The sequence below is a fragment of the Galeopterus variegatus genome, unplaced genomic scaffold, assembly GCF_000696425.1.
Source record: "Galeopterus variegatus unplaced genomic scaffold, G_variegatus-3.0.2 Scaffold2794, whole genome shotgun sequence".
NCBI lineage: Eukaryota > Metazoa > Chordata > Mammalia > Dermoptera > Cynocephalidae > Galeopterus > Galeopterus variegatus.
In genome coordinates this window covers 255,917-267,765 of record NW_007728905.1, presented here as the reverse complement: position 1 = coordinate 267,765, position 11,849 = coordinate 255,917, and the positions used below count along the sequence as shown (strand labels likewise).

Genomic DNA, 11,849 nt, shown 5'->3' with positions numbered 1-11,849 from the left:
TTTCCATGCGCAGGGGGACAGCAGTGGGAAGTGGGTGGGCTTGTGGGGCACAGGCACCACCTCCTGCACCAGCTTGTGGCAGTGGCAATTTGGGTCCCAGTTGTCTGGGAATGTGTGTGGCATTGGGCAGAAGCAATAAGACTTGCTCTGGCTGAAAACAGTGTGGCCGGGACAAATCACAGACAAGCACTTGCCCCCCTCAAAGCCCTGTTTCATTCACCTGAGCACTCTCAGCAGACACTACTTGGGTTGGGGTGGGGAGGTGACTGAGCCGGGGGATGGCATTAGGATGCTTAGCACATTGAAGTCCGGCTGCTTGCTTCTGGGTGCCATCTGTGACGTGTTTTGGTTTGGAAAGCAGCTTGCTTCCAAAGTCGTTTGAGCTAAATGGTTTTTGTAAATTCTTGTCTAGGCCATTCTGGAATAAAAAAAAAAAAAAAACCTTCCACAGTGTTGGTTTTTAAAGTGAGCTTGTTTTACAGGTGCTTTGCTGCTGAGGCCTCACTGGGGGCTGCTGACCTGGCTTGCTTTGAGCCCACAGATCGAGAGGTGTGGGCTGCACTACATGGATGCGGGCCCCGAGGGTGGTCAAGAGGGCTGGCCAGACAGTGAGGCGGGGAGAATGCAGGACTACTTGGTGGGTTGTGAAAGTCCAAGTTTGGTGTGCACCGCTTCCAGGGCCAGCCAGGAAGGGAGCAGGCTCCAGTGCCATCATTGTGGCCCATGGCTCATGGTGAGCTTTGGGCATGGGCTGAAGCCCCTGTTGTGGTGCCCCTGTGCCAGGGTCGAGGTGGCCCTGTGTGGCTTCAAGTAACCCTTTGTAACCCATGCATTTCCCTGCTGCAGGATGCCAGTGTTATTGCAGCCTGGTGGTGTCTGGGTACCCCCCACCCCACCTAGTAAAGCACTAGATGGGCCATGTGTGTTAGGCAGAGATTTGCCAGGCTAGCTATGTCGTCCACCTGGACGTCCATTACCTTGCCAGGCCCTCAGCTTCCTTACCTGTAAAGTGGGCTTGAGAGGATGAAAAGGGAGAGAACTTGGCCCCAGGAGGACCCATCTAGTGGTGGTCCTATGGGCGTTGGGCAGGGTGGGCCTGCCCTGGCCTGCTGCCCCCGGGTTGACGGGTGGTCAGAGCTCGGGGAGTGCAGGGATTCCCCTTTGCCATCACAGCTGCACACCGCCAGCTTCAATCCCAGAGGCTGGGGACTGCAGGCAGGTGGGAGCCTATCAGATGTGGAGGAAAAGTGGGTGGTGAGCTGAGGGGCCACTCGGACTCCAGACTCAGCATCTCAGTTCCTTCTTTCAGATCAGGGCTGGAAATCCCCCACAGGCTGTCATTACTCTGGACCTGGGGGTTTTACCAAGGTAGCCCTGAAATAGGGTGAGGAGGAAGCTGGTCAGTGGTGCGTCTGCTCCGCTGTGCTAGCCCCAGCTTGGCATCCGGATCCAGCCATCTGATTCACAGAAGAAAAACCCAGACACCTGATGAGGCCCAATGAAAATATTTTACTGTGAGGGTTTGGTTTGAAAGATCATTCCACAGAGTGGGCAGGTTTTCTGAAGAGTCTGGTCTTCTGGACTCGGGAGGGGTCCAAGGTGTGATTAGGTTTCAGAGAGCAGCCACAGGGCAGTGCCGCCAGCTGGCCTTCAGAGGAAGCTTAGGAAGAAAGTTCTGAGCCTGCAGCTCAGCTGTGGCCAGTGGGTTACTGTTGGCTCCTTGCCACATTTCTGCCCTTTCAGGACAAGTGACCTGGCCCACGCCCCTCCGTGAAGTGCTCCCAAACCCTGACCCCTCCTGCCTGGCTTCCAGCCTGGTGTGTGCACACACCAGGGCATCCTCAGTGCCCGAGAGGCCCTCTCATAGAGGGGCAGGGGCTTTTGCCCTCATGTTGGAAACCTGGAACCCCCCCTTGCCAACTCCTTCCTCCTGGTCTCAGCTGCCCTCTCTGTGGCTGTGGCCATCCTGGGCTCCCTCTCAGAGCACAAAGGAAGTGTTGTAGCCCAGGCTCTCTGTGGGCCCCGTTAGCAGGGAAGCTTGAGACCACCTGTGAGAGTGGGCAGGGGTGGAAAGCTGGCACTGGCTTTTGTAGCCCCCTCTTTGCAGTCCTAGGAGTGTGTGTTGTTTTTGCACTGGTTTTGTTGAGTGGCCACTCCATAGCCTGTAGGGGCTGGCACTGGCTTTTGTAGCCCCCTCTTTGCAGCCCTAGGAGTGTGTGTTGTTTTTGCACTGGTTTTGTTGAGTGGCCACTCCATAGCCTGTAGGGGGCTTGGTGAGGTGCTGCTGATGTGTTCATCAGATAGAATATGCCATGTCATTTGAATCAGAGGTTAGGAGGCTCGAGACAGGCTCACTGTGCAGGAAAACAGGGTCCTCCCCAGTCCTTGGCCCTCTTGTCCATGAAGGCACCAGATAGTGGGAGCATGGGGCCACTGCGAGGACTTAGAGACAGGTATTTGCTCATATCATCTCTGAGCAGCTGCCAGTTCCTTCTAGATCCAGTGAAATTTCCCTTCCAAATGCTAGAACAGGCATGTTTTCTAACCTTCCCTATTTGTGCCATACTCAAACATAAAAGTGGAGAGAATAAGGTAACCAGCCCCACTTCAGTAGATACCTGTCTACAGCAGATCAACATTGTTTCATCCATCCCCATCCTGCCACCTACACCGCGTGGATTATTCTGTAGCAGGTTCCAGATCACACCATCTCTTAAGGGAATATTCTAAAACATGTCACGAGAAGGTGAGATGCAGTGTGTCTTTGGTAGTTTGCATGGAGGGCAGCATGCTGTGGAGTTGGTTCGTCAGCCGTTGCTCCCTGTGACCTGGGGCATGCAGGACGGGATTTTGCTGGGGTCGGGCGAGCAGGTGTGTGGTGCCTGCGCACCAGACCCTAGCCCAGGCTGCTTCTGAGGGTTGGCTGCCGTCCTCTCTGTTGGATTCGCCCCTGTGCGTGGCCAGCCCTGCTTCTTTCCTCACACTTGCTGTGAGCTAAGCAGCAGATGTCCCTGATTAAGCTGACTGGAGTAGTAGCTTAGCATGGGCTGAAGGACTCTCCAGGGACAAACGTGCTAGCCCTTCTGGAAGCTTTCTGGGGGACTTTGCACCTGCTCTTGATTCTCTCGTTGTGGGACGACCACATAAAAGCCCTGGGAACACTGTCATCTGTGTGGTCTTGAGTGAGGGGTTGTCCCCTCCCTGTGTCCCTGGAGCATCCCTTCGGTGTGAGTGAGGGCATGTTCAGCAACATGAGTGCTCTGCCGGTGGGCACCTGTGTGCCCAAGTGCTGTTCTGGGGGCCCGGCTGGTTCGCCCTCTTCTGGACGCAAACCTCAGTATTTCCGATGGCCACAAGGCATCTGGCCCGAGACCAGGCCTTCTTGGTCTCTCTGTGAGATTCCAGAAACGTGGGATTGACATTCACTTTCCTGTTATCTCATGTGTACTGGGTTGCACTGCATGGATCTGCACGTATTCAGTGTGATAGTTAAGGAGTCAGTTCCATCGACATTCACTTCCTAGGAGGCTGGGGTGGGCCTGTGTGTATAACAGGGTTAAACCTGGGCCCACCCGCTAACTTCCTGTCCTGCTTGTGGAACAGCAGGTCAGGGGTCCTGGCCACTTCCCCAAGTGCTCCTCCCTGCTTGGCCCCCTGCCTTTCCCAGAGCAGCCTGCCCTCAGGTTATGCTGCCACCTTCCTCCCACTCCTGCCACCTTCGCAGGCACTTCCCGCAGCCACTGGCCAAACTGAGGAAAACAGTGGGCATGGACAGGTCTTTTTGAACTGGGAATGAATCCCAAGGGAGAAATCCAGAGGAAGAAAGGGCCACGGATGCACCAGACTATTCCTGATAGCAAGAGGCTGTAAATGACCCTTGGGCCACCATATGCACCGGGATGAGCACGTGGAGCTGCTCTAAAGCCATCCTCCGAGGGCGGCCACTGCAGAATAGTGTGCTGTGGATTAGGATCGAGTGTATTCCCACGCAGATAGGTACCAGAGTGACCCAGAAACAGGGCAGACAGGCAGTCTCCTGGGATGATGGCAGTGGTTCAGTTCTTCCTTCTGGTTGAGTGGCCCTGCTGGGCACCCATCCTCTCACTCTGCCTAGCCTCCTTTACTCCTCAGGAAAGTGGCCTGCACACTGGCGGCAGAGAGGGCACCGCAGAGTATGTAGCATTTATCATAGGACCAAGGGCCCTGAACGCTGAAAGCCTTTCTGCGCATGCCTGAATGCAGCTCCTCAGGCAGCCCCGAGCGGGGCGGGGGGACACATGAGCGCGCAGGCAGGGCCCTCAGACCTTCATCCCACGTCCCCAGCTCCCATCTAGTTTCCAGGAGGCTCTGTGGCTGTCTGTAGGTTCAGTGCTGATTTCTGGGGCACAGCTCAGTGCCAGACCCTGGGGTTGCCCAGGTGTTCTGCCTCCTCCCTCCTGTCTGGCAGCAGGATGGTGTCTGCTCAAGGACAAGGACACTCTGTGCTGCCTGGCTAGCTGGGTTTGGGCAGTGTTCCGCTCTGCAGGGACTGCTGGTTCAGGAGTATGTGGGGACCCAGGGCTCTAAATATACCAGGGCGAGGTCATGGGTGAGTGGAGACGAGGCCATGTAGCAAACCCAGGAGCCCCATTGGTGCTGGAGCCCCAGGACCAGGAGCAGATGGCATGCTGTCCCTTTGGGCCCGGCCTCCTCACCGTGAGATAGCTGTGTGTGTCTGCATTTGTATATGCAAGGGGTGTTTCTGGAAAACATGTAAGGAAACGCAACAGTGGCTGGGTGGGAGACGTGCTTTTTGTCGTGTGCCTGCATAACTCTGTCATAGTGTGTGTGAGTTTCGTGGAGAGCAGAGGGGGCTTCCTCAGGGGCCGGTGGGCTCCCACCTGCTGGCTAGCCCACCAGGTACCTGTGGAGTTCTTTATCTCTTCTGGATCCACATTCTTCACCAGGCATGTTTTGGCAGCATAGTCCCCCAGGCTGAACATTGTTTTTTCATAAGCAGTTGTTCATTTTAATTCATATGCTTTATCAGTACTTTTTCCTAGACAGTGCTTTGGGGCTCCAAGAAGAAATATTTTTGTCTATCCCAAGGTTGCAAAGATCTTGTGTCTCTTCCAGAAGCTTTAGAGTTTTAGTTTTCACATTGTCCTTGTTGATTCGCTGAGGCTGTGGTTAGCCTGTTTCTGTTGCTGTGAGATTCCTCTTGAAATGATCAGTCTGCTCCCCTGACCCTTGGTGGACACCCGTGTTGTTCTAGCATTCGACCACCATGACCCGTGCCACTCCGCACTGTTTCCTGGCTCACACGGCAGGAGTCTGCCTCGGTGCAATGCGGTGACAGCACACCCAGCCCGTGGGCCTGCTGCAGCAAGCAAGCAAGTTAGTAGCGCGTGGAAGGTGCTTAGGGCTGGGTTTGGCTCGCAGCGAGGTGGTAAAAGGGACGGGCTGTGTGGTCGTGGGAGGTGTACATGCTCCACTTTGCTGCAGAGCCCCCAGAGTCGTCAGATACCGCTTCTGCCAGCGGGGCGTGGAGCTCACCAACCCACGTGTGGGTTCAGTTTGCATTTCCTTGATGACTAATAAAGATGAGCATCGCACTGCTGTCGTCTGTTTTGTAGGTGCCTGTTCTTGTCTTCTGACCACTTTAACTGGGCCCTTGTCAGCCTTCTTACTGCCCAGGCGTTCCCTGGATGCTCCAGATACCTCTTCTGCAGGGCCTCCTGGCCTGTGTCGTCTCCCACTTTTGTGGCGTTTTTCTCTCTTTGTGGCTTACTGTGTCTTGATCTTTTTTTCTAGGCTTGTGTGTATTTTATTTGATAAATCTTTCAGTGCCACCCCCGCTTCCATCAGATGGCAGGGTCGAGCTCATCTCAGGTATCAGGAGCAGATCTGGTTTCATAAGCGTCCTGAGTTTCAGCAGCAAGTGGGCACGGAGGAGGGGCTGGGGCAAGTTGCATGCCATGCACTGGAAGAGGTCAGGCACTGGGTTGACGGGGAGTGCTGGGGGTCACATTGGCCCCAGGGAGCACATAGGAAGTGACATAGGGTGGGGAATTCTGTGGTGCCAGCCTCTCTTGCTCTAGGGGAGGGAAAGACTGAACAGGCTGGATTGGGCTTCCCAGCCTTCCAGAGAAGGGTGGGGGCCTGATGAATGGCTGTTGTTTTGCAGATCCGGAACATGGTGGCAGTGCTGGAAGTCATCTCCAGCCTGGAGAAATACCCCATTACCAAAGAAGCACTGGAGGTGAGTGTCCCTGGGCTCAAGCATTTGGGAGGGGGAGGGCAGCCCCACCTGGGTCCTTCCTCACTAGTCCAGTGAGGTCTTCCGAGGACCAAGTGAGGCGCTTTGTGCTGCAGGCATGGGGTGGTGTTAATCCCAGAACTGGACTCTGTCCTCTGCGCCCTGACACCACGGGGGCATGTGGGGATACTGGCAGAGGCATGCTTGCAGGAGAGGAGGCTCCAGTGAGTGACGCTGTCCCTGGACCTCCGCTTGAGGACCAGGTCCTCTGTGCTGTTGCCTTGACCACTGCATGCTGTCATCCCAAGAGTGTCCTTGCAGTGGCCCTGATGGTCCACAGCCTCCAGGTGCTGGGAGCCTGGGGGACCATGCTTCTGAGAAAGCCACCTGCGTCCTTGTGATCTTAAGTTCTTAAGAACTGGGTTTGAGGATTTCTGTTGTTACAGAGGACCAGAAATCCTCATTGGTTCTGTGTCGGGGAAGCTGTGGCAGCTCAGGGGTTAGTGGGGGAGGGGTCATTTCAAAGCCAGGGGCGCTTTCCACCCTTTCTGGCTCAGCACCCTTTTCATGGGGATGTCCCTGTCTCAGAAGTGTCCATCTGTGTCTCTGGTTGTAGGAAACGCGCCTTGGGAAGCTCATCAACGACGTCCGCAAGAAGACCAAGAACGAGGAGCTCGCCCGGCGGGCCAAGAAGCTGCTGCGGGGCTGGCAGAAGCTCATTGAGCCCGTTCACCAGAATGAGGCGGCACTGCGGGGGCTGGCAGGGGCTGCCAGCTCGGCCAACGGGGGTGCCCATAACTGCCGGCCGGAGGCGGGGGCGGCTGGCACACCCAAGAGCATCCACGACCTGAAGAACCGCAACGACATCCAGAGGCTGCCCGGGCAGCGGCTGGACAGGCTGGGAAGCCGCAAGCGCCGGGGAGACCAGCGTGACCTCGGCCATCCTGGGCCGCCTCCCAAGGTCTCCAAAGCCAGCCATGACCCCCTGGTCCCTAACTCATCCCCCCTCCCCACCAACGGGATCAGCGGCAGCCCGGAGAGCTTCCCTGGACCCCTGGATGGCAGTGGGCACGTGGGCGCTGAGGGCAGCCGCCTGGAGCGCGGTGAGAATGACAAGCACAGTGGCAAGATCCCTGTCAACGCCGTCCGGCCGCACACCAGCTCCCCAGGCCTGGGCAAGCCCCCCGGCCCCTGCTTGCAGATAAAGCCTTCAGTGCTGCAGCAGCTGGACAGGGTGGACGAGACTCCAGGGCCTCCTCACCCCAAGGGGCTCCCTCACTGCTCTTTCAGTCCCCGGAACTCACGGCACGAGGGCCCCTTTTCCCGGCAGCAGAGCTCATACGCACCCAAGGGCTCCGTGCCCATCCCCTCACCACGGCCCCAGTCCCTTGATGCCACACAGGTGCCGTCCCCACTTCCACTGGCCCAGCCGTCCACACCCCCTGTGCGGCGGCTCGAGCTGCTGCCAGGCGCAGAGAGCCCAGTGCGTTGGCTAGAGCAGCCCGAGGGCCACCAGCGGCTGGCGGGGCCAGGCTGCAAGGCAGGGCTGTCCCCGGCTGAGCCCCTCCTGCCCCGGGCAGGCTTCTCCCCAGACTCCTCCAAGGCGGACAGCGACGCTGCCTCTTCAGGTGGCTCAGACAGTAAAAAGAAGAAGAGGTACCGGCCTCGAGACTACACAGTAAACTTGGACGGGCAGGTGGCCGAGGCAGGTGTCAAGCCTGTGCGGTTAAAAGAACGGAAGCTCACCTTTGACCCCATGACGAGGCAGATCAAACCTCTGACCCAGAAAGAGCCAGTGAGGGCAGACAGCCCTGTGCACACAGAACAGCTGCCCAGGACAGAGCTGGACAAGCAGGAGGCCAAGGCCAGCCTCCAGAGCCCCTTTGAACAGACGAACTGGAAGGAGCTGTCGCGCAACGAGATCATCCAGTCCTATCTGAGCCGGCAGAGCAGCCTGCTCTCGTCATCGGGCGCGCAGACCCCGGGGGCTCACCACTTCATGTCTGAGTACCTGAAGCAGGAGGAGAGCACCCGGCGTGGGGCCAGGAAGCCACACGTGCTGGTGCCCCACGGCCTGCCCGTGGACCTGCCAGGGCTGACCCGGGATGTCACACAGGACGATCTTGACAGAATCCAGGCCCACCAGTGGCCGGGGGTGAACGGGTGTCAGGACACACAGGGTAACTGGTATGACTGGACGCAGTGCATATCACTCGACCCGCACGGTGACGACGGGCGGTTGAACGTTCTGCCTTATGTCTGCTTGGACTGACCAGCCCCTCGGCCACAAAGTGCATTCCCACCTTGTGGCAGCTGGGGCTGGCGGGTGGCTGGGGCCCAGCCGCCTTCAGCAGTTGGGTACCCGGGAGTCCGGCCGGGGCGGGAGGGAGGGGTGGGAGTCACGCGGTGTCTCTGCACTCTTCCCTCAAAACTCTCCTTCTTTTGTGAAATGCTGCTACCAGTTTACTAACAAAAGTGCAAAGGAAGGACCGTGTGGAAGGAAGGATGGCACCGTGAGTTCAGAACTCTATAGCAAGCCAGCTATAAAAGCGTTAGTCCCCCACCCCGGGAGAGGTGTGGACTTTTTCCAGCACCAGAATGCTGGGACCTCAGTTGCAGGCAGGCACAGAAAACCTGTGGGAGAGGTCACCTGTAACACAGCAACAGAAGCACGCATCTCATCTGTTTGCATTTTGTTCTTTAATTTGGCCCGAATGTCTGTGAGACGGTGGGCTCCGCCGTGGCCTCTGTTTGCACCCCCAGCCACTGTCAAGCCAGTGTTTCCTTCTGTGTGCCGGAAGCTTCTCGGCTGTGGCAAGCCAGCCAAGTGGCCAGCCAGTTTGACCCACACTCCATGGGCATCCACCCATTTGTATCTGGTTTCAGTTAAAAACTCAGTTTTTAAAGAAATGCTGCAAAAAATTTAAGTTTTCTCAAGTTTATTTTCTCCCCCTGTTCCATCTGACCACCAGCCAAATAACTTTCCTTTCTTCCTCCCCTTTTCCCTTCCTGCACATACCTAGAAAATTTCACTTTTCTAGAGGTCCCCCCTGCCAAACAACACAAAAACCACCGCGGGTGCTACTGGGGTGTGAGCTGTACCGTTGGGTGAGAGGGAGACCTGTCTGTACGCTGGAAACACTCATAACCATTCCTTTAGATTTGTTTGCCTTATGGTTGTTTGTCATAAACGCGATTTGCAAAAACAAGGAGCCTTAGTGAATGTACAGTACCTAGACTTCTGTGTTCTCAGGGCGCAGAAGGGAGCAACTTTGCTATTTGGTCCAGTAAGTGGACACCTTGTGATATAAATGTGGAAATAAAAAAAAAAAAAAAAAAAAAAAACATTTGCACAAACCAGTCTGAGAATCGTTTCTCATAAGCATCTTCACAGCCAATCAGCCGTCTCCTAAATTCCCGATGAGCCAGGAAATCCCGGACCCCACAGCCAGACTGCAGGGAAGCGGGACAGGGCAGGGCACAGCCGCAGGGTTGATCTTGTGCATGGAAACTGACCACACCACCTGCTGCATTTGGTGGGACCTCCATCTGTCTCTCATTCATTCTGGGCCACCTGCTAGCTTTGGGTGACAGTCTGGGCGGGGGGGCAGGGGAGACATCAAGGGATGTTATCCTGTCTAATCCAGATCTCACCTGCCCCAGAGAAGCCCTCCATCTCAGTGACTTTGTCCCCCACAAAAAATCTGTAGTTCTTCCATGGCATGGCCCAGAGACTCAGGAGTCTCTCTGGCAGCCCACCCCAGGCTGCTAGCTTTCTATTCAGGCCTGAGGCTGTCTTACTGGTTGCTTTTTTTTTTTTTTTTTTTTTTTAATTTTTCTCCTTTGACCATAAGGTGATAATCTTTTACTTCTCCACCCTTTGTCCCTGAAACCATAAATTAAGACTTTAGTTTTCTAGTTGTTTCACTCCAGAAGAGGTCATCTTGTTCATCACTGCTTAATTTCACAAATGAAAAAATGGCTACTCCTTAACAGGGGCAGCCTCTGAGGGCAAACCAAGGGGTCCAGGAACATTCCTTCCAACCTGCAGAACCAGTTTCACAGCCAGCAGAGATTTCTGACAAAGGTTTGGTACATGACACAAACACCCTCCCAAGGAAAGGGTAGCAGGTGAAGTGGCTTTGGGGGCAGTGTGAGGTTGAACCCCGGACCTGCCACTTAAAGCTGTATGGCTCTGGGCTAACCTCTTCACTCCAGTGCACATGACCCCATTTGGGGGATTAAAGTCCCTATCCCAGAATTGTGAGGACAAAAATAATAAAAGCTTAAAAAAAAAAAAAAAACCCGAAAAACGTCAGTGGAACTGTTTGACACTCAGCTGTGCTGCAGAGTAGCTACTCTCCTAACCCCACTGTGCCTGTGTTCTCACCCTGGCCACCTCTGCTGTCAGGTGGATGTCCTGAGGATATGACACTACTCTGTGACAAAGCAGTAGGCCCAGCTGGAGGATATTAGGGTGTGGAGGTTGGCATCCTATCAGCACCTCCCTTTCTCAGACCTGAGCTTTGAGACAGGCCACTGCTGCCCCTGCCCCCACTTGCAGAGACTACCACACCTGTGTACGAGTATCCAGTCAGCCTCAGGATACAGATATTGCCTGCCTTTGAGAACACAAGGATAAGCTAAGATACCCCCCAACATTTGGGGGATCAAGGTAGGTTGCTACTTTCTAATTTTCTAAGGAAGGACAGTGTAAAAGGGAATTTTAACTGCCCCCTTTCCCCTCAAAAGTTGGAAACGCATGATTTTTTTTTAACAAAGTCCTCTAAGTGGTATAAGACCATCTTGCTGAAAACACCGTCTTGCTTTCCCCCACCGGGGCCTGGGGCAGGTCTATCCGCGCCGGTCCTCGGGCGTCAGCGGCCAGGGCCGGCACCTCCCCGGCCTGCAGAGCCCTGGAGACAGGTGTCCAAGGAGGCTGCCCGCCACGGCCCTCAGACTGGTCGCTGCCTCTCTCTGGGCCTCGGCCTGTCCGTCTGTGAAGTGGGGGTGGTGACACCTACCGCACAGCGTTCCTAGGATCCGGTGGGACGGTGCCGGGCCAGGCCGCGAACCGCACAGTCGCGGTGCTTCCCAGAAGCGCTCCCGAGGACCGGGTGCTCCGGGCTGGCCCCTCTACCGGGATCCGGCCACGGCGTCCGCCCCCCCTTTGCAGAGATCAGTTAGTCCGAGTAGATCTTCTCACAGTCTGGACTCTTTCCCCAAAGGTCTTCTCTTTCACCCTCGGTGCCCGCCGCCGCCAGCCCTTCAGGCATCTGGTTAGGGGCGCCGACGTGCCACCCGCCGAGGCCCTGAGGGTCGGCCCGCGAGCTCGATCGCCTGCTCACAGACGCCCATGCAGCGGGCCCTCGCGCTCCCATCCGCCCAGCCCACTCGGGCCGCGGTCCCCGGCTCCCTGGGATGGCCCGCAACGAGGTGACCGCGGCTCAGCCCCGCGTCCTCGTCGGCTAGTTCCGTTTCCGGGCTCGGCCCAGTCCCCGCCGGAAGCACTTGGAACGGAGGGCCGGGCCTGCACTCGCGACGTGGTGAGCGGCGCGTCTGCTGGCGCGCGGCGGTGACGCACGGGGGCTGCTGCCAATAGGGAACGGCA

The 11,849-nt window shown here is 56.5% G+C and overlaps 1 protein-coding gene across 1 annotated transcript; it reads left to right on the top strand.

The window, feature by feature from the left end:
• Positions 1-6,148: 6,148 nt before the first annotated feature.
• MED26 (mediator complex subunit 26) lies at positions 6,149-9,583 on the top strand. Its single transcript, XM_008583015.1, has 2 exons — positions 6,149-6,241; positions 6,855-9,583. The coding sequence occupies exons 1-2, from the start codon at positions 6,149-6,151 to the stop codon at positions 8,508-8,510; spliced, it is 1,749 nt and encodes a 582-aa protein (XP_008581237.1). The 3' UTR covers positions 8,511-9,583.
• Positions 9,584-11,849: the final 2,266 nt, after the last annotated feature.

Excerpts from the sequence above, each read along its gene's own strand:
- MED26 (XM_008583015.1), top strand. The coding sequence starts at position 6,149 with ATGGCTGTTGTTTTGCAGATCCGGAACATGGTGGCAGTGCTGGAAGTC. Across the intron at positions 6,242-6,854 it reads TTACCAAAGAAGCACTGGAG|GAAACGCGCCTTGGGAAGCT; the intron begins GTGAGTGTCCCT and ends CTCTGGTTGTAG.